The sequence below is a fragment of the Uranotaenia lowii genome, unplaced genomic scaffold (genome assembly GCF_029784155.1).
Source record: "Uranotaenia lowii strain MFRU-FL unplaced genomic scaffold, ASM2978415v1 HiC_scaffold_350, whole genome shotgun sequence".
In the NCBI taxonomy this organism is placed as follows: Eukaryota; Metazoa; Arthropoda; class Insecta; order Diptera; family Culicidae; genus Uranotaenia; species Uranotaenia lowii.
This window is the reverse complement of record NW_026598257.1, coordinates 4,380-31,368: the sequence shown is the minus strand read 5'-3', so window position 1 is coordinate 31,368 and position 26,989 is coordinate 4,380. Positions and strand designations below refer to the sequence as shown.

Here is a 26,989-nt window from a genome sequence, read left to right as displayed (position 1 = left end):
TCTTCGATTTAAACGCCAAAATCATGCCCTTCAACAGAAAAATCAAATATTGGGCAGATTCGCTTAAAAAGCGCAACCTGGACAGCTTTCCAAACGTAAGAAACATTCAATCAGAAATAACCTTGAAGTTATCATCCAAAAATTTTCAAGAATTTAACGAGCATTTGCAGGGACATATTTTGACAATCGCAACACTTTTCGATGGTAATATTTTTTTGTATTCCTTGATACAAAGTTGAACTAACAGGCCCACGTATCTAATGAAGTCATTTTTAATTACAATTACATAGTTATTTCGCAAGATTTGTCGAACAGCATTCAGTAATATTTTCCCGAAGTATATCATAAAATGATCGAAGACTTAAAATGAGTGGAACAGCCTTTTACGAAGTCTAAGAAACCAGAATTATTAACACGCAAGAATATGAATACTTGATAGATATGACATCGGATTGAAAGATACAGAAAAGATTAGCATCCAAGGAGTCATAGGAGGAGTTTTGGTGCCAACTGAAAAATAAATTTCAATTTTTTTCCAATAAAGCAAAACTTATTCTTCTACCGTTTTCCACAACTTATCTATGTGAGTCTGCATTTTCCACATATCTCGCACCGAAGACAAAATACCAATCTCGACTAAACGCGGAACCAGACTGACAAAAATTCAACCAAACATGTTACAGCTTGCAAAATTCGAGAAAGCGTATTTTTTCTATTGAAATCATAAATTTTTGATGACACATATTTTGTTAATAAAAACAAGAGTAGAGTGATTTGATTAGCTAAAATGACAAGACTCACCTTTTTTTTATTTATTTACATAGTATTCCGTCTCACGGCATAACTTGACGAACATAATTCCTAAAATTCACTCGGTTCATAGCAACCGTTTTCCAATTTCTCGGGCACCCCACGTTCGCCAGATCACGCTCCACTTGGTCTAACCACCTCGCTCGTTGCGCCCCCGCTCGTCTTGTTCCTACCGGATTCGTAGCGAACACCTGTTTTGACTCACCTTATTTTAACGATACTATCAACCCGCATACGTAAATACCATATGCTGAATCATCCGTATTATTCTCTTCTGATAACATTAATAGTAATGTGCATATTGCGTCATGGTTTAATGTGTCTCTGCTAAAATGGAAAAAATACTATTTCTGGAAGATTCGACAAATCTTCTAAATACCGAATTGATAAATTTAGCAACGCGCTGGAATGATAAAAAACTATTCCTGGAAGATACAATTAACGGTCCTAAAAACAAATTGAGGTTTTTTGCAACACGCCCCAAGTTTTCTGCTGCCACGTCAACACACTTGGTTGAATTCGTGAAAAAATCTCCTGGTTGAATTCGGGTCGATCTCGTGAAGTTGGAAATGGAGAAGGTCGGATCAATAGGCGACAGTGCCAGCTTCGCCGGAAATGGTGAGTAACCTTAAATATTCATTAATTACTTACGGGCAAAATTAATGCTTCTCCCAAAACAATGATCTTTCAGGGACTCTTAGGCAATTGAAAGCCACGGAAAGTCACCGGAGGAAGATGGAAACCTGGCAAGATTTGGCATTCCATCGTCCGATAAGCGAAGCCGCGGAACAGCATACCGTCAAACAAAAGTTGGATCGCACGGCCGTGGGCAAACTCAGTGTATGAAAATTGTGTTTCGCCGGAAGCTTCGAGATGGAACTACCGTCGAACGTGCGGATGATTATTTTGTGAAAATGCTATTGAAAAGTTTTTTTGAAAAAAGCAAAATTACACAATTCACAATTTTGCGCGAAAAAATGTTTTGAATAAAAAATTATGTGTAAAATAATGTTTTTTTTAATCCGAAAATTTTACTTCAATTAGATAGAATAACCAAAACCCTAGTATGATTTTGAATATTATAATTTTAAGTTTACTATATGCGGTATCGTCATCATTTTATGATTGGATGATTAGATAAAGATAACACGTATGATCGACTCGTTTTAGAACGAGTAAAAAAGGCAAAAAAAATGAATGGTTACTCTACTTAACGACCCGTTCCCTGTATCGTAAAGTGCGTCCAAACGATACCATCTCATGAAAAAATGATAAGCCTTATCTTACATTAATAATCCAAAACTATAGAAGTAATCTTTCGGGTGTCTTGGGAAGAAGATGATGGGAATAGTCACTGTTTAATAGTGATTTATGCGGGAAGTTTTCAAAACTAGGGTTTTTCATTCTCTCAAAATGCAGGTTTACCTCCAAAATTTTTGTTTATAAAAAGTGCCCCGCCAAGCAAATGATCTGAAAACCCTGGTGTAGATCATTGGTGGCCATGATTTTCATCAATATTGCTTTATTTGAAGCAAGCGGACAGTAGAAATTGAATTTCTTTATGAAAATTTCGCATCATCGATCCGACTGTGGGCTCTTTATGTACATTGACGTTAAAAAAAGTTTGTGTTTTTTACAAGGGTCTTAAGGATTCAAAAACTTTTAGGCCCGTGAGCCAAATGGATCCTGACTATTAAAGATTCCAAATTACTCAGGGCCGGATTAAGCCATCGGGAGGGCCGGGGCAATTTTTCTCGGGGGCCCCTATGATTCAATTTTTTTTTTTCAAATGCTATCCTGAACATTTTAAACGTGTTAAAGAACTGGATATGAGTTCAATATACTCTCTTCAAATTGCCATGTTGTCTGTTTATGATGAAGATGGTTTCTAAATTATCAATCAATCAAATGCAAACATTGCGGAAGAGTTTAGAAATTTCTCACAAATGAAAGCTCTGATTTTAGCTTCGAAATGCAAAATCACCAACTAAAATTTTCTGATTTAGAATAATGACCGTATACAGTGTCGGACAATAGAACAGGACCGCTCTCATGCAAAATATTCAAATCACCTTTAAACTGCCAATTCAAATATAATAATATGCGACACCTAGTGGCAAGCACTTATTGCAGTATGCCAACTTTGTATACTGCACGTGTGTTGCAATCAAAGCAACCCGTTTGTTCTACACGACCAGAAAGCTGTCAGAGGGTGAAAAAAGTCGCGTCATAAAATAAGACCAGCTCATCGGTTCGGTTGTTCCGGCATTTTCAGCGCTCTAGATTTGAAGAAAAGGTGTTGTTTCCGGTGTTGTTTGTCCATTTTCGTGTCCTGGTAAGTATTTTCCATAAATATTGTTGTGCGTATATGCCTCAGTATACAAATAAAACATTCAAACATGGAGGAGGTAGCATCATGGTGTGGGGGTGCTTTTCTTGGTACGGGGTGGGTCCCTTGTACTGGATCGATCGGATTATGGACCAGCATCTCTACGCCCAGATACTTCGGGAAGTAATGCTACCACACGCCGAGTGGGAGATGCCCCTAAAGTGGCAGTTCCAGCAGGACAACGACCCCAAACATACCGCTAAAACGGTTAAAAAGTGGTTCCAGGATAATAAGGTAGACGTTATGGAGTGGCCAGCACAGTCCCCTGATCTTAATCCCATAGAGAACCTATGGGAAATAGTTAAACGTAAGGTGGACACCGAAAAATCAAAAAACAAGCAGCAGCTGTGGGAGAGAATCCAGGCGGTGTGGTACGCTATCCCGGTGAGAACGTGCCAAAAGCTGGTGGAGTCGATGTCGAACCGGGTGCGAGAAGTGATGCGTAATAAGGGTTATACCACCAAGTACTAACCCTGCAAATCGGTCACGGTATGAATTTCCGTTTTTTTTAATTTTTTTTTTTACCATGAATTCTAAAGCGGTCCTATTTTATGTCGCATTATTTTGGTCAGTAAGTATGCTTAAAACGCATTTTTAAATAAAGGACAATTGTTTTAACTACGAATGGAATTTTTTTTCTCAAAGTTTTGTCACTTTCTGTTTTGGATTGAACTGTGGTCCTATTCTATTGTCCGACACTGTAGATATTTTAAATATTTTTCATTTCATCATTGATCTTCTGGTTTGTGCTTCATCGAGAAATTATCATTTTACGACAATTGGAAAATATCATGAAGATTTGAAACATAAAATACAAAATTAAAAAAAAAAAATTAACAAATTAATTCAATTCAAATTCCAAAGAGATGCAGTTATATGTAAGAGTTTAAGAATTCAAAGCTTTAAACACGGTTTTTTTCAGAACCACAATTCAGTGTCTGAAATCTTAATTGTAATTTTAAATCAAGTTTTAAGCAACGAAATATGAATTAAATAAAAAAAAATTGAGTTTCATAGTTACAATCAGAGCCAAAGCAGAAATTGCACCAAATGTGTATTTCAATTTTATACCTTTGAAACACAAACAAAACGTTTTCGTGGGATGTTTTGAATATGATTCTCATTAGATAAAAAAAAAATGTTATCAAATTGTTATTTGTTAGTCATGAGGAATCCAAATGAGTTAAGAACCTAAAACAAACTTCATGAGTTCTCAAAATTCAGAAAAATTATGGAACTGAACTTCAGTAACTGAAGTAACATCACAAGACTTGAAAATCTCAATGAACTGAATCTGGAAAAATAAAAGATGAAAAAAACATAGGAATTTTCATGTTAATAGAATCACTCAATGATATTAGCAACTATGAGGTAATACTAATGATAATTTGAGAATGATTATTTGGAAAATGATATGCTGAATTCAGGATGTTTACTCCAACTCCAGTACATGGTAAAATTTTGGTTAAATCAGTTGAAAATGTTTAAATACGAATTTTAAACCTAAGACAAAAATTGGGATGGAAATTCAATAAAGAAACTCAATACTGTCGATTAGTCCAATTTTAGCAATTACAGTTTTTTTAAATTGATTTTATTTTCAAAAATTCAAAAGGGGTTAAAATTTATCAACCAACGAAGATTTCAATAATAATGATTTAAAAGTGAAAAGTTATAATAATACCCGGTATTAATCCGGATACTGGTAAAATTTTGAAATGTTTAACATAAAGCGTCTCTATTCCCTCTTAGCACTGTGAGCCAGTTTTGACTATATTAACTGCTATTTTAGAGCAGTAACCATTACTGGAAAGTTAACGTAATGATAAACATTATAATTGTGCAAACGTTTGCATGAAATGAAAAGATGTTTTTCTTTATTTTACCTGACTGAGATGTTTCGATAAAAAAAGAAAACTTGAGGTGTTTTTCCTTATATTCTCTTGTTTTTTAATCGAATTCGGTAACATTATTTTTTTCCAGATTTTGGGTTGAAAATTTTGAAATGCAATACCAAGATTTTGATATTCTCAGCCCGAAAAATGCGAAAGAACTTCTTCACTGCTTCCTCTAGGGGACCCCCTTAATTTATGTAAAAGAAAACTATTCTAGATATTATTTCACGAGGACCTCTTTATTTGTTATATTTCATGTTTTTATTCCGATTTTCTAGTTTTGATTTTTTTTCATAGATTTGTAGAAATTGAGGTAGTATGATTAAAGTAATGTTAAAATTTGTTTTCCCTCGGGGCCCCCTTGAGCCGGGGGGCCGGGGCAATTGCCCCTTTTGCCCGAATGTTCGAGTATCACATTGAAATCGCCTACTGGACTTAAAAAAAACAAATTGCAGAATGAAAGAAGTAAAAAGTGTCGCTAGTCCTACTGTCGCTATTCGGTTTGCCCATAGGGGGATGCATAATGCGAAATTTTCACAATGATTTCTACTGTCCGCTTGCTTTAAAATAAAGTGCTTTTGTTGAAAATTTTGGCCCCCTATGGTGTAGATTTTAAAGAGCCAAAAATCTGACATAAAAATCGAAAGCATCTTGAGGGTGCCAAAGCTATAAACAGAAACATTAAAAAAATAAAGCTTTTATTTAAGATTTTCGGTACCTATTGAAATTCAATTCTTTTTTCTCCAATTCGTTTTCACAGGATTCAGTCTCCGCAGCCTGTCGCTCTCGGCCGACACCATCATGTTGATCGCCTACCCAGGAGAGCTGTTCATGCGAGTGTTGAAGTTGATGATCCTTCCGCTGGTGATCGCCAGCCTGATCAGCGGGTCTTCCAGCTTGAATGCTAAGCTGAACGGCAAGATTGCGTTGAGGACGTTCATCTATTTTGCTCTCACTTCACTCTTCAACGCCATTCTGGGAACTACGCTGGTGCTGTTGATACGGCCTGGAGATCTGCGGATGCAGGAAGCAATTATGGCCGAGGCAGAAGTTTCCGGTGGCAGGACCGTAACCCTGATGGATAGCATTCTCGATTTGGGGAGGTGAGTTGGGGTAGTTTGAAATTTAAGAAAGTTACGAAGTTTATAACGGGTTTATGGATTTTTTCAGGAACATTTTCCCGGACAACATCTTCCAGGCGGCCCTGCAGCAAGCGCACACGGTGTACGTTCCCAAGGAATCTGCCGGAAATGGAAGTGGACTGTTGATTCCGATGGTCAGCCCCCAGCAGTCGAAACCGACCGCCCCACAGGCTGCCTTCAACTGGGACGACGAAGAAGAACTGATCCGGATCGTTGAATATCGGCCCGGGACCAATACGCTGGGGATCGTGTTCTTCTGTCTGGTGTTTGGAACTCTGCTCGGGACTCTTGGGAGAAAAGGTTACGTGGTAATGCAGTTTTTTTCGGCTATCTTCGATGTGATCATGAAGATGGTGACCGGAGTCATGTGGCTTACTCCAATTGGGATCGGAAGCGTCATTGCCGGGAAGATTCTGGCTGTGAACGACATCAGCTTGGTGATGACCCAGTTGGCTTGGTTTATCTTCACGGTTCTGTTTGGGGTGCTGCTGTATCAGTGGGTGATCATTCAGATGATCTACTTCCTGTTCCTGAGGAAAAACCCATTCAAATTTTATCTGGCATTGATCCAGCCGATGTTGACCGCATTTGCTACGGCTTCGACGGCAGCAGCTCTTCCATTGACCTTCCGGTGTATGAACGAGAAACTTAGGGTGGACACTCGGATCACCCGCTTTGTGCTACCCATTGGGGCTAACATAAACATGGACGGAACGGCGCTGTTCATATCGGTGGCATCGATTTTTATTGCTCAAATGAGTGGCATGACGTTGAATCTGGGTCAGGTTCTGACTGTGGTGCTAACCTCGACTGCTGCATCGATGAGCTCGGCTAGCATTCCAAGTGCAGCCCTGGTGCTGTTGCTGGTTGTACTTACGGCGATCGACGCTCCGATGCAGAACGTTACGCTGCTGTTTGCCGTCGATTGGCTTGTGTGAGTATTGATTGACAAATGAAGATTTAAAATCCTTGAAATTCTAGAATCAAAACCTTTTAAATTTAAATTTATTTTTTCGAACTTTTCGAACTCGAAAATATGAGTTGACATTTTGAAATTAAAATTACTAGATAAAAGTAAATTTTTTATCATTTTTCTGTCATTATTGTAATTTTTGTTATTTGCAGTAGGTAATGTAATTTTTGTCATGTTTGTCATGTTTGTCATTTCTGCCATTTTTATCATTTTTGTCATTTTTGTCATTTTTGTCATTTTTGTCATTTTTGTCATTTTTGTCATTTTTGTCATTTTTGTCATTTTTGTCATTTTTGTCATTTTTATCATTTTTGTCATTTTTGTCATTTTTGTCATTTTTGTCATTTTTGTCATTTTTGTCATTTTTGTCATTTTTGTCATTTTTGTCATTTTTGTCATTTTTGTCATTTTTGTCATTTTTGTCATTTTTGTCATTTTTGTCATTTTTGTCATTTTTGTCATTTTTGTCATTTTTGTCATTTTTGTCATTTTTGTCATTTTTGTCATTTTTGTCATTTTTGTCATTTTTGTCATTTTTGTCATTTTTGTCATTTTTGTCATTTTTGTAATTTTTGTCATTTTTTTTATCATAGCTTCCCCGTAGAAATCTTTGAAAGTTAGCAGGGACATTCTCTAGGCCAAACGGTATTTGAACATTTTCGTATTTTCGATTGTGTTTGAGATGACCGTTTTTAAACGCTGATTTCAGGATTGAGGAATCAGGTGTCCGTTTTCTCAGATGTCTTTAAGAAGTTTATTCATTTATAAAATCCTCAACATTTACAACACTATTTACAACACTTAAAATTTTATTGGCATTTAACTTAGACAAAAAAGATGGACGAAATCAGGGGCATATTTCCGATGCCATTATTTAATTCATTTCTGTAGTCGAAGTTAGATTCTTTATAATAGCGAATCACAATTTTTTCCCCTTTTTTCAGGGATCGCATTCGAACAACGAACAACTTCCTGGGCGATTGCTACTGTGCGGCGATCGTGGAGCACCTTTCCCGCCAGGAACTGAAACTCAGTCCGGATCTCGGGATCGATTCGGTAGAGGGAGAAGATCTGAACCACCGACCGACATCCACCACCTACCGGGACGATGACGAACTTACGTTGGACGACGAGGGCAAATTTTCGACCGGAAATCGACGAACTTTGGAAGTTTAAAAAGTCGTAGTTAACATCAGATTGTATTGGTGAATAAAATTAAAAGTAATGGGACCACAAGAATTTACTCCGAGTGACAATTGAAGGAATACTAATAGTCCCCAGTTAGTGATACAGTACAGTGGAAAATATTTTCTATAGAAAAGTATTAAAAAAAGTCAGCATATGTGATATTATTTTGTTGTTAAATTGTAGCAAGAGATAATAAATTGGATATCAATTTAGTAGAAGGTGGCGGTTTGGATTTTTCTTTTTTTCAATTTTAAAAAACATCAATTTTTTAATTGTTTGTAATATATTTAATTCTTTAAAACTGCAATCGTTGTCTGTCCTTACATATGGCCTTTATGTAAAATATATTCATATAAATACACAGGGTTGAGACACTTTTGGATGAATTAAAATTTGTTACTTTGTTGTTTAACGATAAAATGATAAAATGCCTAGATTTTCTTTTCTACTATTAAAAATTGTTTAGCTTCAAATGGTACATACGAAAGCATGAAAGTCGTACAAGAAATGCTGTTCAGGTTTCTGAATATTATTCAATACTTCGGCAATGTGTTCGTTTGTGTCTTAATGAAAGTTTTATTTCTTTAGCTAAACGACTCTACTCTAGCTTAAACAGTCTTTTGCTTGTGAAACATTGTAAAAATGCTAGCATTTCTGCACTGTTCTGGTTTCTGGCTCTCGCTACATGCTACTGTTTTGTAGTTCAATTCACGCAGTTTTATATACAACCTAACGCGAAATGTAAAAAAATGCTATGGTTAAAATATCGTTTCGTATTGTAAATTGTTTAAAATCATTTTTACAGCTCTAATTGTAGCTTTTTCGTTTTTTAAATTCGCTTAAACTACCTACGCTTATTTTTACATATTTACTGTTTGTTTCCAAACGGAAGGCACGTTCACTGAGTGATGGTTTGATTGATTTTCGTAATTTTTAAAAATTAATTTCAATTAAAAGCTTTAAAATTTGTCTATTCGTACTTTACATTTGATTTGTGTCTCTCTTTCTCGAATCTTTGTACAACTTGTGTTTGCACAGATGTAGGCGTCACTGCGGTCGTCAGTGGGTCTCTATTTACAGTCTCAATCCGAAACTAATCGAATTATTTGCACAGCCATGTCACAGTCCCACGTCCAGTGATGTTTCTCTCACGAACTACTCCCAATGACATTTTTAAGTATTACTAACCCAAAAAAGGGTGGTTGAACTTTCAGCGTGTAATGGAGTATGTTCAGAGAGCGAAAAGCATTGGAGAACGGGAGTATTTCGGGGATGGATTTTAATTATAGGAACAAGGAGCTTCTAGTAGGGTTTACGAGGGCCTCGCTGTTGCGGTGGCCGCGGTAGAGAAACCATGTGATGGGATGTGGGAACACCGGTCACGTGCGGGGATATCGACGGTGATCGGGTCGCTAGGGGGGATAGGGAGGGTGAAAAACTGGGTGACATAGCTGATGAGGTGCTGAAACCTGCCGCCGAATCGTGACTGATTGGTGATCGGGGCAGCAAATACTGATGGCTGGGTGCTTGACTGTGATGGCCACTGGTTCCGCGGGCCGAAAATACCGGCACATTAATCGACCGGGGCGCTACGTTTGTGAGAAGTGGAGGTGGGACGTTCTTGACGCTGTGGTGAAGTGAGTTTTTACTCTTGGCACTAGAAGTCCCACTGTTTCCACTGTGAACTGATAGGGTGTCGTCCTTAAGTCGTGCTATTTCTGAGAAGACATGAGCAAGAGGTTGATACTGAGGTCCCCAATCTAACAGGTAGTCCCAGTTGTAGCTTCCGGTAAGTTCTTCCTCACTATGTACAATCGAACTCAAGGAACCGTTCATATGCTGACCTCCTACCACCGGAACATCTGCATAGTTACCCATCATGACGTGATCTACAGCGGCACCTATACTACCTGCGTTAGTAACCGTTTCATCTACACTACTAGCACGATCGCTGTTATTCGTAACATCATTCAATTTAGCGTAGATCAAATTGGTCAAATCGGACTCCCTATGCTCGTCATCGAACATGTGCAGCGTATCGATCGGAAGAGCATGATGAAGCATAGCGTCTTTGTTACTACCTAAGCCTATACTCTCTGAGCAACGTCTGGAAGAGTTCGACGCATTACCCGTAGTAGCGTTATCGACGATGCCTAATCGAGCAAGATATTCCTGAGTATTCTGCACCGAAACATTCGACAAACGACCATCCAGCTGTAGCGTATCCCTTTGCATTGGACCACCTTCGTTGATCATGCGAATTTCCTCATCTTCTCCATCATCCTCAGCCGATCCTCTACCACTCGATCCCGATTGCTCCGATCCAGAGAGTTCCGAAGTAGTTGCCGCTCCTGAATTTGAACTAGCCCCGTAAGGAGGTATTTCATCATACTTTGGAGGAGCAAACTGACCTTCACGATTCGTTCCGCTAGAGCTACCTCGAATAGGAATGGTGTCGAAGGCACTAGGATCAACGTAGTTATTCGAATGACCTACCGATTCCGTACTCAAGCCACTCTTATTCACATGCTTGTGCTGTCGATTTCTCATGTGAAGGAACAAGAATACTGAAGCTGCGCAGATCACTACCAGTAAGACAGAAATCAACAGTCCAAGAGCCCAATTCGCTAACCCATTGCTAGCGGACACCGATTCCGAATTGCCGTAATCCCCACCTGCTTCATTGCTCCTGATCAAGCCTAAAGCATCGATTGAAATTTCAACTACCGTCATATTCGTTAAAGAACCTTGGCGTCCTGAACTCGCCGTCACTACCAAACTAATATCTCTACCCGATTCCAACGACGCCGCTACATCATCCAGTTTCTTCTTGATCAAAATGGCTCCCGTCGTCCTGTTCATCTTGAAGTACGGATGCTGCGTAGTCAACTGGTACACAATCCTTCCATCAGGTCCTCTATCGCGATCGGTAGCCGTCACATGACCCACAACATAACCAACAGGCAATGCTCCCGTATCAGGAGTCTTCAACACAAACCGATACGTCCTCTCCGTAAACTGCGGACTAAACTCATCCCGGCTCTCGATCATAATCCTAACCTTGACTGTTTTCGATTTCCCACCGGAATCCATAGCCCTCAAAGTAAACAAATAACGATTCTTCTCCTCATAGTCAAACACAGCATTCGTATTGATAACTCCCGTACTCGGATCAACCTTGAACAGCTTCCAACCATCATCCAAACCACTCGAATACCCATTCAAAGCCGTATCGATCGAATAGTTCACCTTGCCGTAGATTCCCCGATCCATATCCGTAGCTCGAGCCGTAAATATACTGATCCCAATCGGTTCATTCTCCCCCACAAACTCCAAATACTCCGGCACCGGGAACTGCGGCTCGTTGTCGTTCTCATCCGTCAAATTGATTACAAACGGATGAATACTGCACCTCGGATACACGTGATGACTATCACAAGCCCTCAAAACCAAACTATACTGCATCGGACCCCGATCGTAATCCAAATTGTTATTCGTATACAACAAACCGCTCACCAAATCAATCGAAAACAACCCACCATCATTCCCGGAAACTATCTGATAAACCACCTCCGAATTCGGTGACCCTGACAAATCTCCATCAACCGCTACAATCTGCGCGATCGATTGCTTAATCGGGGCCGACTCACTAATTGCAACCTCGTAAGACCCCGGCTGAAACTCCGGTGCATTATCATTATCATCCTCAACCGTGATCGCTACCCTTATACTGGAAGACATATTCATACCCTTATAGACCATCGCCGAACCCGGCTCAGTAACAACCAACCTCAGCTCGTAGTAATCGGTAGTCTCCCGGTCCAGTGGCTTCACCAGCATGATGGCACCCGCCGGATACGAGATCTCGAACGCACCCTCCCCATTACCGTCGATGATCTCGAATGCGATGCTACTGCTTACGTCCATCTGTTCGGCAATGGGCTTGGGGATCAGATTCGTGATTACCGTTCCGGCCGGGGAATTTTCGTTCACCGACAGTCGGTATTGGTTTTGTATAAAATGTGGATTTGCTTTGCTTTTGGATTTCATTTCTAGTCTAACGGTTGTCGAGGAGCTTAGGGCTGGACGTCCGGAGTCCGTTGCTGATACGGAAAGGTAAAGTGTTCCGGATCGCGTTTTGTGTAGTTGACTCATGTTGACAAACAGCTGCCCGGTCAGTTCGTCTATGGCGAATCCAGCTGTAGGGGGGTTGATTGCGTATCGAATGGCTGCGTTCTGATCCGCATCTGCGTCGGTGGCGTTCACCGAAATGATGGGGATGTTGGTGTTACTTTCGGAATCATCTGAAAAAATAAATTAGGTTTAAGATTTGACAACTACAATAACTTAAGTTACTCGGACTTACCATTCAACATCGCGTGATAGGTGATTTGCTGGAACACCGGAGCATTGTCGTTGACGTCGGTAACGCGAACGGTTAAGGTGGCCCTTGCAACATGCGTCGAGTCCGATGCCAGTATCCGCAGCAGGAACTCGTGTCGATCTTCATAGTCCAAAGGCTTGGTTAGGATCACCTTTCCGCTGTACCGGTCGATCGAGAAGTACAACTTGGCGTCGTCGTCCGAGCCATCACCGAAGCTGTACGTTAACGGAGGGTTGGTATCGACGTCATTGGCCGTAATCGAGGTTACCACTGTTCCGACGGCGGTTGCTGAAATAAGAAATATGATTTTAACTCTGAAGACTTGAGCTCGATCAATAAACCTACCTTCGCTGACGCTTATAACCGTATTGGGTGGGAACGTCGGTTGGTTGTCATTAACATCTACCACATTGACGTTGATGGTGGCCGTCCCGGTCATCTGAGGGACTCCTTCATCGGTAGCAATGACTTTCAACTTATACTTGTCCCGAATTTCCCGATCCAGGACGATGTTCGTCTTCACAATACCGCTGAAGGCCGGTTCAATTATGAAGGCATTGTCATGATTTCCGTCCACAATGTGATAGAGAATGTGAGCATTCGATCCCTGATCAGCATCGAAGGCTCCCACCTTGATCACGAACGCCCCCTTGTTGTTACCTTCCCAAACCGAAGCAGAGTATTGCTGCTGGGTAAACCTTGGCGCGTTGTCGTTTTCATCCTGAAGAGTCACATTGATTGTACAGTAGCCGTACAATAGAGGGTTACCATCAGTTCGAGCGACCGCAACCAACTCTACCCCTCCAGACTTCAATCGATCGAAACGTTCAAAATCAAAGTTGTACGAATTACGGATCTTGATTTCCCCAGTAACGGCGTCGATCGAGAAGGTTCCATCCTCGTTACCTGACCCGAAGCTGTAGATTATCTTCTGCCTCCGGCCATCACTTCGAACGGCATTCAAGTGCAGCACTGAGTAGCCCACGGGTGTATTCTCCACCAAGCTAACGTTATACGAATTGTTCTGGAATCGTAAAACCGGCCTTTCCTGCTGCGTTTCTCCAACGCGCAGCTCAACCAGTCCCGTAGCTACCTGCGGAGGGTTTCCTTTATCTCTCGCGATCACTTCCACATGAAGCAGCTGTCCATTGTCACTTGCTAGCGATTGCATGGCACTTAATGCTCCAGTACTAGGATTAATCCGGAACTTGGCATTCCCCGGATTATCGGCCAAACTATACACAATCTCTCCATTGCTTCCCTGATCAGCGTCCGTGGCCGAGACGTGCAGCAATGTTTGACCCGGCTGCACCAAAGCTCCAACCTGCTCCCGGTAAGGATACCTATCGAACACCGGTTTGTTGTCGTTCACATCTGCAATGATGATCTGCACCGGAACCGTTTGCGATCGAGCATTGTACCGACCTCCATCGGTCGCTACCACCATGAAGTTGAAGGTGTTTGATCGTTCTCGGTCGAAGGGTCTGAAAATCCAAAAAAAGACAGTGTTAGAGTCATCTGAGAATGAAATTTTTGGCCTTTTAAACTTACCCAGCCGTAGTGATGACTCCTGTTTTGCTGTCAATGTCGAAGAGCCACTCGGTTACATTGGCCAAGCTGTAAACGATCCGCGCGTTGATTCCGATGTCGGCGTCGACAGCCTTCACCGTTAGGACTGTTGTTCCGATTTGGACGTCTTCATCGATAGTGGCGATGTACTTCTGTAGCTCGAACTTCGGATCGTTGTCGTTTTCATCCTCCACTCGAATTGTGATGTTGCAATGACCCTGGTGGGACGTTGGAGATCCACGATCCTGAGCTGTTATTTGCAACACGTACCGGGCATGAACTTCTCGATCCAGAGGTCGAGCCGTCAGTGCTCCGGTGTTCATATCGATGCTGAATTTGTTTCCAATGTTTCCTCCTGAAAGAAGTTTAGTTGTTAAGGTACAAAATTGTTTAGGAAGGTCATCTACAAAAATTTACCTGTTATACTATACGTAATTTCGGCGTTCAACCCTTCGTCCAAATCACTGGCTACAACGTTGTGTATTACTGAGAGTTCACTGTTTTCCGGAATAGCTAGCGGGTAGCAAGATCCCGGCATGAACTCGGGAGCATGGTCATTGACATCCGTAATTCGAACGACCAGCGTTGCCACGTCAAATTGGCTCATGTCCTTGGTAGTTCCAGAGCCTGAAGTCTTAAAGCGGTTCTGTTCCGTTACGTAAATCGGAATCGTGTAGGTGTCCTTAAACTCCCGATCGAAAGTACCCCGGGTGGTGACAATTCCTCGGACGGGATCTACTACAAAGTGGTCGTCTCCGACACCCTTTGGAATTTCGTACGAGATGTTTGTGTTGGCATTCTCGTTGAAGGATTTTGCTGAAACTCGGACTACAAAGCTTCCGGTTGGAACGTTCTCGGTTATGTTGACTCTGTAGATCGATTCAAGGAACCTCGGTGGATTATTCGTTGTGTTTTGGATGACAATTTGGATCGTAATTCGAGCTTCCTTTGATCTTGGAACTCCCTGATCCGAGGCACTGATCACTAGGTTATAACGTCCGGTCACCGAGTTCTTCGAATTGTCGGCAATAAAGTTACTGGTGAAAGCTTTAACCAGTCGGATGAATCCGGTGTTTGGATCGATAGCAAATCTTTCATCATCATTACCACTTACAATTTTATAAACCACTCGCCCGTTATCTCCACTATCACGATCAATCGCTACCACGTGGGAAACTACGTGATTGACCTCTAACGAATCACTTATGTAAACGGTTGTTTCCTGAGCTTGAGGAACCACGAAGTTCGGTGAGTTATCATTCACATCGGTAATCATGATCTTGGCTGTAGCTGAGGTTGTCAATCTTTCAGTGACATTCGAAGATTGATCGGTTGCTTGAACGATCAGCAGAAATTCGTTAACATCTTCATAGTCCAGAGGCGCCAAAAGCGTCAACGATCCCGTTAGGGTGTCGATCGAAAAGTATTCCTTGTGGTTAGCCAATCTGGATAGGTTGTACTTGATCTCTGCATTTGTACCGGTATCGTTGTCAGTTGCAGTGAAGTTGAACACGATCGCACCTACCGGACTATCTTCGGGGATATAAACATTGATTGGATCGCTAGGCCACTTCGGTGGATTATCATTGACGTCTGCAATCTCGATTTTCACGGTTACCGCCGAACTTTGAGGATTATTACTTGCGCTGGTGTCGAGTGCACGAATTTCCATCCGATATTCACCTTGCTGTTCTCGATCAAGTGATCGTGCCACAACCAACTTTCCGGTGTTCCGATCGATATCAAATGCTCCCTCAGTGATATCGTTGGTCAACGGAGTCAGCGTGTAGGTTATGTGCAGGTCATTGGAACTGGTGATGAAGTTCTCTGCCTCTGATTGCTCGTTACCACTTATGGATCCGATCACATGACCGACCCCAACGTCTTCACGGAGCTGAAATAGAAAACACGAAATTCAAAAAGTCTGTCCTGTTGAGAAGTAACACTCTTCCTTACCCTAAACACCAAACTGGAACTGGTGAAGGTGGGTCGGTTGTCGTTTAGGTCCAGAACTTCGATTCTCAATAGCCGAACTGTCTGCCTTTGAGGTTTCCCGTTATCCGTTGCAGCTACTGCCAGCCGATAGATGGTTTTCTCTTCATGGTCCAACGAAGCCTTGGTTCGGATAACTCCTGTCATCGGGTCGATCGAGAACACACCATGTCCATCGGAGTCACGGCCTTTCAGAATCGAGTAGGTTATCGAAGCGTTGACTCCGAAGTCCCGATCGATGGCTCGCACCCGAACCACTTCCGTTCCGATCGGTTGTTCTTCCCGAACGCTAACCACATCTTCTTGTGGATCAACGATGTCCGGCGAGTTGTCATTGACGTCCAGGATTTTAATTTTGATCGAAATCCTCGAACTACGGTAGGGAGTTCCTTGATCGCGAGCTTCCACGACTAGGTCGTACAAAGCTTTGGTTTCGCGATCGAGACTGTCTCGGGTTGTTATTTCACCTGTAGATGAAGAATTTTTTTAGTAACTCTTCCTGAATCGTGATTGATTGGGAATCTTACCTGAAACTGGATTGATCTGGAAGCTGGTATTGCTGGGTATCAAGCTGTACCGCACGTCGGCATTGATTCCGGCGTCCGCATCGTTAGCCGTAACCTGACCGATGATCGAACCACGCCGCATGTTTTCCTCGATTTCAAACTCGTACGTTTGTTGGGCGAACACGGGACTGTTGTCATTCGCGTCCTGCACCGTAACGATGACGTGGGTAGTGGCCGAGAGTGTTGGAACTCCGTTGTCGCTCACGATCACGGTGATGTTATACCGATCGTAAAGCTCCCGATCCAGTTTGGTCCGTAGGTAGATCCATCCACTGTTCGGGAAGATGCCGAAAATATCTGGTACACTATCGTCGGCCGAGGCAGACGATTTTCCCGTACGAGGACGCTGGTTGTCTCCCAAGATTCGGTACGTCAGCCGAGCGTTGTTACCCGTATCGGCATCCGAGGCGCTTACTTGAAGAATCTGTAGAGAACACTTCTGTTAAAACCTTATTCATTTGAAGAAAGTTTTGAATATTACCTGTGAATTACTCGGGATCGACTCCATGACCTTGATCGAGTATTCATTCTTGTCGAATGTCGGAGCATTGTCGTTAACGTCCTGAACTTCAACCAAGATCGTGAGGTTTGTAGACAGTGAAGAGACACCGGAATCCGCCGCTGTTACAATGAGTGTGTGACGTTGAGCAGTTTCGTAGTCCAGAGGCCTAGCCAAACTAAGGTGACCGGACCGGCCATCGATGGCAAACAAATTATTTGCCGAAGCTCCTCCATTGCTACTCAACCGATAGGTAATTACTCCACTCATTCCGGAATCTTTATCGTGGGCATTTGCTGCGTATAGCGGTGATCCGATTTCTACATTTTCCGGTACCGATATCCGCACCGTACTCGACTCAAACTCCGGAGGGTTGTCGTTCACATCTTCGATGTCGATGTTGACCTGGGTGTGCCCATAGGCCGGTGGATCCCCACTGGTAGCTTGAATGTTCAACAGAACCTGCGGTTTTGTTTCGTGATCCAAGGTGTTAGCGACACGAATGTTTCCAGACACTGGATCGATTGCAAAATACCCATCTGGATCGCCGGAGTAGATGAAGTAGCGAATGGCTCCTCGACTCCCTGAAATAATAAAGTAATGAGTGATCGCTCATTTTTTATGGAAAATCTTTAAAACAAACCTGAATTACTGCTACTGGTAGCTGACACCGTTCCAACGACCGTATTCTTTTTGACATCCTCTTTGACGTAGTACGTGTACCTAGGCTTATCAAATATAGGCGGCCTTTGCGTCGAATCGATTACGCTGATGAAAACTTCAGCGTCGTGCGTCGATCGCAATCCACCTCCATCGCTAGCCGAAATGTTCAACCGATGATACGGTTGACTACGGCTGGACAACATATTAGGTCTCGCCACAAAAATCTCCCCCGTCAACCGATCCATACGGAAGATTCCAGCCTCATTACCGGCCACGATCCGATAGCTGATTGTTCCGAAACTACCGGAGTCGGAATCCGTCGCAACCACCACAACAACCGGTGTCGACAGAAGCGAATTGGTGGGCATCGACTCCCGCAGCGATACGTTATACTCACGAGGGTAGAACATCGGCCGGTTATCATTGACATCCGTCAGCTGAATTTTAACCATTGCCGTCGTACTGAGACCACCTGAATGATCGAAACCATAAAAAATTAGAGTACTGTAGGTTTACGGAAAAAAAAAATTAAAACTCACCTCGATCCGTGGCGATGATCGGGAACTCGTAGGAGTTGCGCGTCTCAAAGTCCAGCTCCGAGGCGATGCAAACCTCCCCGGTGCTGGATCGGATCTCGAACTCGGTGATCTTCTTGTAGCCCTCTCCCAGGGTGTAGTTGACCATGGCATTTACGCCGCAATCCGGATCCGTTGCCGAAACCTATGGGGAGGAAGGAAAAACAACATTTAGAATGCTTTCAACTGTTTGAAAAGATGAAATATTGTGTACACAAGTAGGTGGATCGTAAATATTCTTTAGGGGATCGAAGAGAGTACGTTGAAGTTTCGTGATTTATTCTTGAGTATCTTGTTTACATTCTCAGTTATGGTATTGATATTGATGGATCGTTGTGAAGCTTAAAATGGGTTATATAAACTTTCAATTTACTATTCATGTACTATCGACAAATTTTTCTTCTTCAGATAAATAAGAATTTAAAACCATCGAAGTAATCCAATACCGTTGTTCAATGCAGAAATTTACTCCTGAATAATGTGTCTACATTTTCTATCACTAAATTTAGCTCTGAGTACCGTGTGTACAGTGTACTGAAAAAAATGTACATTTTGAATCTTCAAAATTGAATCATAGTTTTTTTAGCCTTTATTTTTGACCATTAAAACTTCGAAGCTAAGCATTATTAAAAATTATTGACCAATAACGCGGCGAGATTTGTACTGAGCGCAACTGGAAAAATTGATAGGAAAAAGAAATTCTCCAAAGCCTATATTTGGGCTTCAATTATCGATGAAGCTTTGAAAGTTATGAAGGTTTAATATAAGCAGAGAAAATCAAAAGCAATCTTAGTTTAGTTTGGTAGCCATATTTTACCGAACTATCCAGAAGTTACAGCAGGTTTTAAATTGAAGGATTCATAGCTTAAATTGAGTTGAGGAAAGTGAAAACAGTTTCACTCGATTGCTTGATTTCGACTTCAAAACGAGCTTCGAAAGCTTAAAAGGGGTTTTAATAACTTTCGTCATCAGATAAATAAGAATTTAAAACCCCCGTTGATACATCGAAGCAATCAGAAACCATTGTTTCGATGCAGAAATTTCCCCCTGAATAATGTGTTTACATTTTCTTTCAACAAATTTATCTCTGAGTATCGTGTGTACAGTGCACTGAAAAAAATGTATGTTTTTAGACTTCAAAATTGAATCATAGTTTTTTCAGTCAGTATTTTCGAAAGCATACTTCGAAAGCGAAGCATGATCAAAAAACATTAGACCAGTTACAGACTAGGTTTGTACAGAGCAAAACTGGAAAGTTAGATAGGAGACAGAAATTTTCCAAAGCTTCAATAATCGATAACGCTTTGAAAAGTTATGAAGGTTGAATAGAAGCATAGCAATGCACAAGCAAGCTTATTTTGGTACCAAATGGTACCGAAGTATCCAGAAGTTACAGTTGGTTTAAAAGAAAGTGAAAACAGTTTTACTTCATTGCCTGATTTCGACTTAAAAACAAATTTCGAAAGCTTAAAAGGGGTTTCAATAATTCTAATTTTGCATTTCATGTACTTTTGACACATTTATTTTATCTTGATCAGATAAATAAGAATTTAAAACCATCGAAGTAATCAAATAGCATTCTTTCGATCAAGAAATCAATCATCCCTAGATAATGTGTTTACATTTTCTATCAACAAATTTACCTCTGAGTATCGCGTGTACAGTGCACTGAAAAAAAGTATAATTTATAAATTTCAAAAATTGAATCATTGTTTTTTGGGCTTTTTTTTAACCTATTTTTGGGATTCAATTATCGATGACGCTTTAAAAAGTCATGAATGTTTAATATAAGAAGAGAAAAACAGAAGCAAGTTTAGTTTGGTAAGAGTTGTGATGAGTTTCCATCAAGAAATTTATGTCTTAGTATCCTGTGTGCAGCTTCTCTTAAGAAATTTACCCTTGAGTATCTTATGCTTGTCAACAAAAGAGTTGTGATCGAGGAGGATTGACAAAACATTTTTTTTTTTATAAATTTTAAGAGTAATCGAGTCGATGACGGTTATATTTTTTTAATTAAATGTGTCATTATAAACTGAAATGAATTTCGGTTTATTATTATATTTTTTTCAAAAACTTTCAGTGTAATTCACCTAATTATTTTGTGTTTTGGAATAAAATTATGTTAATTAAATATTCTTAATTTGAAATTCTACCTCCATGCTCCAAAACTGTTCAACGTTTCGCTTGAATTAACCAAAATTGCTACCCAAAAGCCGATCGACGGTGACAAATTGGACGCACCCACAACAGCAACAACAACAACAACAATCGCCAACTAAGCCAATTAAGTCGATAAGCTTAATCCCTGCAGCCCCGGTGCGCCGATCGCCCGATGGCAGCATTCATTCGAGTAGCAGCAGATAATGAGAGGATAATTTATGCGGAAAGATGCATGGCCGATTTGGCTTTCGACATAGCCACAAAAAAAAAGGGAAAGATTGCACCTGAATCCTCCGGCTAACGCCCGTTTCCCTAATGTTCAAATAAAGCCACCGTCTAGATGATGATGACCACGATGATCGGGTGCAACTTGATTGCTTCTAAGTTTTTTCGTGGTTTTCCGAAACCGAGGCAACTGATCAGCTCATCTCCACTGATCAGCACATGCTGATTTAGCCGGAAGGTTCGAGAGGCGGATTTTATGTTCCGTCAGCCAGCCAGCAACTACAAGTGACGATCGTTCATCGTCCGTCGAGTGACTGGCAAGTCACTCATCGACGGGGGCTTCTGCTTCTGTATTTACAGTCTAACTTGTGTACTCCGGAAAACTAGAATTACCGAACGAAGGAGATCTCGAAACTTAGAGCCGAAATTTGTATTGTTTTTGATCAATCCGATGCAAACTTACAGTACAGTTGTGAAGTTCATTTTAGTAAGATGCTGCACAAATGAGCTTCTTCTTGTATCCACAGGATGTCGCTAGTGAATTATTGTTATTTGAACTAAAAAAGATTGTTGTTTCAACCATAAAATTATACATTCAAATGAGCTATTGTTACCGGACATTAAAAAATAGTTGCTGAAACAGAAAAATTATAAGAAATTCTCTGAAATTTAGATTTTTATACACAATAACTTAAAGCTCTTGAACTAAAAAAAAACGGTTAAATGAGGGTTTCACTGTAACTATGTTTTTTACCCTCTTCTGCTGTTGGAAGGAATATTTATTGATGATATTTTAATACCTACCGTCACGGGTAGGTCCTGCAAGAATTCGGCAAAAAAATAATATGATGGTGATGATGCATGAAATTACGTTGTTCTTTACGCGCTCGAAAATTTGTGCCAGCAAGCAGATCCCCCCAAGCCTCTTTTGCTTCTCAGAGTCTCAGAGTCTCAGATCCTTCAACGTCTCGGTCCCCAAGGGGAAGTGTGCAAATAAGTTGTGCGATCGTTTCTCGAGGTTTACGTAATTACAATTCAGATAACAATTTTCAACGGGACTACCGGAGTTAATATTGCTGTTTTCGGGTGTGCTTAATCTTGATAAATTATCGAAAGTTTGAAGCCGACGACGACGACGCCGCGTAATGTCGTTGTTGGGCCGATTTTAATACCCTCAACCAACCTTAAATGTTATAAATACCGCCTTTAGTCACCCAAGAAGTCGCGGTGATCAGTTTAAACGTTGATTGTTGATGATTGAGTCCTCTCTTATGCACTCGAACGCCTCTCATCGCCCATAAGACAGCCAATAATGGGGTCTCGGTGACATAATCAGCTCAAATCGAAAGAAAAACTTTAGCATCAATGTCCAAAAATAAAAGCGAAATCCGGGCTAAACCGAGGAGGGCCTCCCCTGGAAAGGAATAAAAGACATAAACGCTGTCAACACGCCGCACTACTTCGGCTAAACCCCGGTATTTCTTTAAGGTTGACCAGCTGCTGCTGCTGGATCTGCGCCATCAAGGATCACATTGTCTGTACAAACAGAAAGCACCGAGATGTCGATCTTTCGTCCGCGCAGCTACAGTATGTTATCACTTGACAATCTCTTTTGGCTTCGCCTCAATCAACGTCGCGAGGTGCGAATAAACTTAACTTCGAACCTCCCTGCCTGCCTGCAGCAACATGCAAAATACCTACCTGCGCTCAAATGAATCCAATATTTTCGGCATTTTAATGGCGGGTCACTTGAAAGTTGCCATCCCCACATTCGGGTAACGGGGATAATCAACGTTTATGGTTCCGATATTTCAGCGCCCGTCGTGACAGGGGACATTGATTTTCTATTTTTTATGGGATGGGAATATCTGTTTTGAAATTTTATTTAAGTGAATTGAGAGAAAAAAAAACAGTTGATTCTGAACTAAATTATCGTCATTGGCGGAAAGTATCGTCTTTCTTTTCTAATTACACCCAGAATTCAGCCTTTACTCCTATCATGAGTTCTAAATACTTCAACGTCATTGGTATAAGAAAAATATAAATACTATCAACAGTTTTCCAATCTGTGCTTTCCTACCGCTCTGTTTTTGTTTACCAGAGCCGGAACAATCCGAAAAAACATTCTTAGCAACAGCCTCCCCAATCTGTGCTTTTCCTGCCGCTCTGCCTTTGTTAATCAGAGCCGGAACAATCCGAAAAACATTATCAGCAACAGCCTCCCCAATCTGTGCTTTTCCTGCCACTCTGTCTTAGTTTACCAGAGCCGGAACAATAAAAAAAAAATCTTAGCAACAGTCATTCTAATCTGTACTTTTTTCGCCACTCAGTTTTTGTTTATCAGAGCCGGAACAATCCAAAAAACATTCTTAGCAACAGCCGTTTCAATCTTTACTTTTTCCTGCCGCTCTGTCTTTGTTTACCAGAGCCGGACCGAAAACATTCTTAGCGACAGCCTCTCCAATTTGTGTTTTTCCTGCCGCTCTGTCTTCGTTTACTAGAGCCGGAATAATCCAAAGAACATTCTCAGCAACAGTCATTTCAATCTATACTTTTTCCGCCACTCTGTCTTAGTTTACCAGAGCCGGAACAATCCGGAAATATTCTTTGCAACAGCCTCCCCAATCTGTGCTTTTCCTGCCACTCTGTCTTTGTTTACCAGAGCCGGAACATAAACAATCAATCGTAGCAGCAGCCTTAAAAATCTTCGCTCTCGTCTTTTACCGGTGGCCGAATCAGAATCGATTTTTCGTAGCAGCAGCCCTTAAAATCTGCGCTCCCTCAGACAATCCGTCTTTTCACCGGTGGCCAAATCATGAACAAACAATCAAAGCAGTATCCCTTAAAATCTGCGGTTTCTTAGCCAGTTCGTCTTTTCACCGGTGGCCGAATTATGAAAAAACAATCGTAGCAGCAGCCTCAACAATTTTAAAGTATTTCTTTATTAAAACAATACTTGGATTTTTAGGCTTATTACTATTTTATTACTTTTAAAGAGAACAATTCAGTAACGTGTTGATAGCTCTTGTTGATTTGGTATCCACGGTAGCACAAGTCGATGCCTACTGTGGTAATAAATTTGCGCTCTTTGTGCTTATTCTACCAACTACGCCACTGTCGGGATTTTACGATTCTTACGAATCTCAGTTCAGAGATGAACTCGGACGGTGTGTTGACTAGATATCGAAATCAGAAAACGTGTTCCCAGAACGGTTGATTTCAGTTCGAGTCGGGGAATTGAGACTGTTTTGAGCGGAGCAACCTTCGTTATGGATCCAGCAAATGCAACTTGAGCCACTCCATTCTCCTCCAAGCGAAAGTAGGCCACGCTGGAGAAAGCGGCCTTACTCGCGTCAACGAAGACATGTATTTGCAAGTTCTCGAGATTCTTTGGGAATGAGAACGGAAAGTAACATCGGGGAATGCGAACTTTGTCCAAGTCTGGAAATAGATTCGTCCATTCTCGCCATCGCACGTAGAGATCTTGCGGAATATTTTCGTTCCACTGTGTTCCTCGGGCCCAGTATCCTACATGAGGATTTTTCCATGCACTAAAAAGAGCGAGATGAAACCGAGGGAGTCAAACTGACTCATTACTATCTTGAGGACCTCGCGTTTCGTAGGAATGTGATGCTCATGCAAGAATGCCGCTGAAAAACCGAGCAGGTCAGCTGCTGATCGCTCGAACAGATCAGCTTAAACGATGGACTGAGCACTTCGAACAACTCTTCCGAGTCACGAATAGCGATGGCCATCATAACCCGCAGCTCGAAGCGCCAACAGTAAGTCGCATAAATGGCGTAAACTCGGAAGCGCCCTCGCTGGCTGAAATAGAAGCGGCAATCAAGGACATGAAATCCAACAAAGCGCCTGGAATCGATTGCATTCCTGCTGAAATGCTCAAAGTCGACCCTGCCTTGTCAGCACAAATGTTGCACCGTCTTTTCGCTGACATTTGGGATACTGCAACATTCCCGGCCGACTGGATGCAGGGTATCCTCGTAAAGGTCCCGAAGAAAAGATACCTAACAGAGTGCGGTAACTGGCGTGGCATAACTTTGATCTGTACAACCCTCAAAGTACTTTGCAAAGTGATCCTGAACAGGATCCAGGAGAAAATCGACTACACTCCGACGGCAACAAGCTGGATTCCGATCCGGACGATCATGTGTGGACCACATCACAACGCTACGAATAATACTGGAACAAATCTACGAATTCCAGGATTCTCTTCTGCTGGTGTTAGTTGATTTCAAAAAGCATTTGACCGACTGAACCACGAAAACATCTGGGCTGCTCTTAGACGACGAGGGGTCCCAGAGAAACTAGTCCATCTCATCGAAGCACAGTACGAGGCATTTTCGTGCAAGGTCTTGAACGTAGGTGTCTTGTCCGAACCAATCCCGGTAACTGCTGGAGTGAGACAAGGATGTATTTTGTCACCGCTGCTTTTTCTCATCGTAATGGATGAGATCTTGACTAGATCGATTGACTGTAGACCAAACCGAGGATTACCGTGGAATCCTTCAACCATGGAGCAACTGAACGACCTTGACCTGGCAGACGATATTGTTTTGCTCGCCCAAACACAACAAGACATGCAGAGCAAACTCGACGACCTCACCGAAAGTTCCAAGGCAGCAGGTCTCAAAATCAATGTCGGAAAGACCAAGTCGATGGAAATCAATACAGAAAATCGTTCCAATTTCGTGGTAGCTGGACAACAGGTTGAGACAGTGGAGTGCTTCCAGTATCTTGGTAGCCAGATTACGCCTGATGGTGGTACCAAAAAGGACATCGAAACCCGGATCAGAAAAGCCCGATTTGCGTTTGCGAGTCTCCGAAACATCTGGCGGTCACGCCAGATCTCTCTACGAACTAAGATCCGAATCTTCAATTCAAACATCAAGTCCGTATTGCTGTACGGGTGTGAAACTTGGTGCACATATGCGGTGACGACGCGAAAACTGCAAGTTTTTGTGAATCGCTGCCTGCGGAACATCATCCGCGCTTGGTGGCCTGGCAACTGGATCTCAAACGTTGAACTTCATCGCCGGTGTCATCAAAGGGCGCTAGAAATCGAGATTTGGGAACGTAAGTGGGGATGGATTGGGCACACGCTGCGAAGAGATGAAAACAAGATTTGCAGAGAGGCGCTTGACTGGAATCCAGATGGGCATCGAAGAAGAGGCAGGCCCAAAAGCTCGTGGCGGCTAGCCGCTGAAATCCGCACAGTTGACGAGAAGTGAAGACGCTGGCTCCGGATCGCCAGCAGTGGAGATCTTTTATCTCAGCCCTATGCGCCGGTTAATCGGCGCTGGACCCTTAGGTAGGTGATGCTCATTCAGGATTTATTATAGATCATCTCAAAGTGCAAATGAATAAGTGAGCACGTCGTCTTTCGGCAGCCACTTGATTCCCAGCACCGATTCCGATTTCTCCCCTCGCTCCAGGGTGAGAACTTTGTCTTCGACCTCGGCAAATTATGCAATTCTTCGCAAAACTTCCGCTTCGTTGGACAAGAAGCGTCGTAGCGTGAAAATGCCCTTTTAATGCACCAGATTTATCTCGTTAACGACATCCTCCGCTCCGTCAATAGACATGAAACTACCCAAGTAGTCATCTACGTAGGTGTTGTTTGCTATGGCTACAGCTTCGTTGAGGTTCCTCATAAATTGGGCTGAACAAGGGGAACATGTAGACCCAAATGTGGCCACATCCATGATGTAGACCTTCGGCTTCGCCGTTAGATGCTCACGCAAGAGAAATCGTTGAGATTGGCAATCGGGAAACCGACTCTTGATTTGATGAAACATTTCCATCAAATCACCGCACACTGCTACTGGAAACTGGCGGAACTGGTAAAGAACTTGGAGAAGAGGAGTTAAGAGGTCTGGCCCCTTCAGGAGGTTCGAGTTGAAAGATACCCCACCGACTTTGGCTGCGGCGTCCCAGATCA

The 26,989-nt window shown here is 42.0% G+C and overlaps 2 protein-coding genes across 2 annotated transcripts; one reads left to right on the top strand and one right to left on the bottom strand.

The window, feature by feature from the left end:
* The first annotated feature begins 1,379 nt into the window (after positions 1-1,379).
* LOC129759971 (excitatory amino acid transporter) lies at positions 1,380-8,615 on the top strand. The gene is made up of 5 exons (XM_055757551.1): positions 1,380-1,428; positions 1,502-1,639; positions 5,855-6,197; positions 6,265-7,170; positions 8,154-8,615. The coding sequence occupies exons 1-5, from the start codon at positions 1,380-1,382 to the stop codon at positions 8,383-8,385; spliced, it is 1,668 nt and encodes a 555-aa protein (XP_055613526.1). The 3' UTR covers positions 8,386-8,615.
* Positions 8,616-8,667: 52 nt separating this feature from the next.
* Positions 8,668-22,551, bottom strand: LOC129759970 (protein dachsous). Its single transcript, XM_055757550.1, has 11 exons — positions 22,483-22,551; positions 18,610-18,790; positions 18,051-18,542; positions 17,390-17,991; positions 16,870-17,332; positions 16,307-16,809; positions 14,768-16,244; positions 14,333-14,705; positions 13,127-14,265; positions 12,764-13,069; positions 8,668-12,701 (listed from the first exon to the last, which is right to left on the bottom strand). Exons 1-11 carry the CDS (start codon positions 22,549-22,551, stop codon positions 9,700-9,702), a joined length of 8,607 nt encoding a protein of 2,868 aa, XP_055613525.1. The 3' UTR covers positions 8,668-9,699.
* Between the last annotated feature and the right edge of the window lie 4,438 nt (positions 22,552-26,989).

Bases quoted from the DNA above. Each gene is read 5' to 3' on its own strand.
- LOC129759971 (XM_055757551.1), top strand. From the start codon at position 1,380: ATGGAGAAGGTCGGATCAATAGGCGACAGTGCCAGCTTCGCCGGAAAT. The intron at 1,640-5,854 runs GCAAACTCAGTG...TCGTTTTCACAG, and splicing joins GTTGGATCGCACGGCCGTGG to GATTCAGTCTCCGCAGCCTG. The intron at 6,198-6,264 runs GTGAGTTGGGGT...GGATTTTTTCAG, and splicing joins AGCATTCTCGATTTGGGGAG to GAACATTTTCCCGGACAACA.
- LOC129759970 (XM_055757550.1), bottom strand. From the start codon at position 22,551: ATGGCGCAGATCCAGCAGCAGCAGCTGGTCAACCTTAAAGAAATACCG. The intron at 16,810-16,869 runs GTAAGATTCCCA...CTTCATCTACAG, and splicing joins CCAGATCAATCCAGTTTCAG to GTGAAATAACAACCCGAGAC. The intron at 16,245-16,306 runs GTAAGGAAGAGT...TTTCTATTTCAG, and splicing joins GTTCCAGTTTGGTGTTTAGG to CTCCGTGAAGACGTTGGGGT.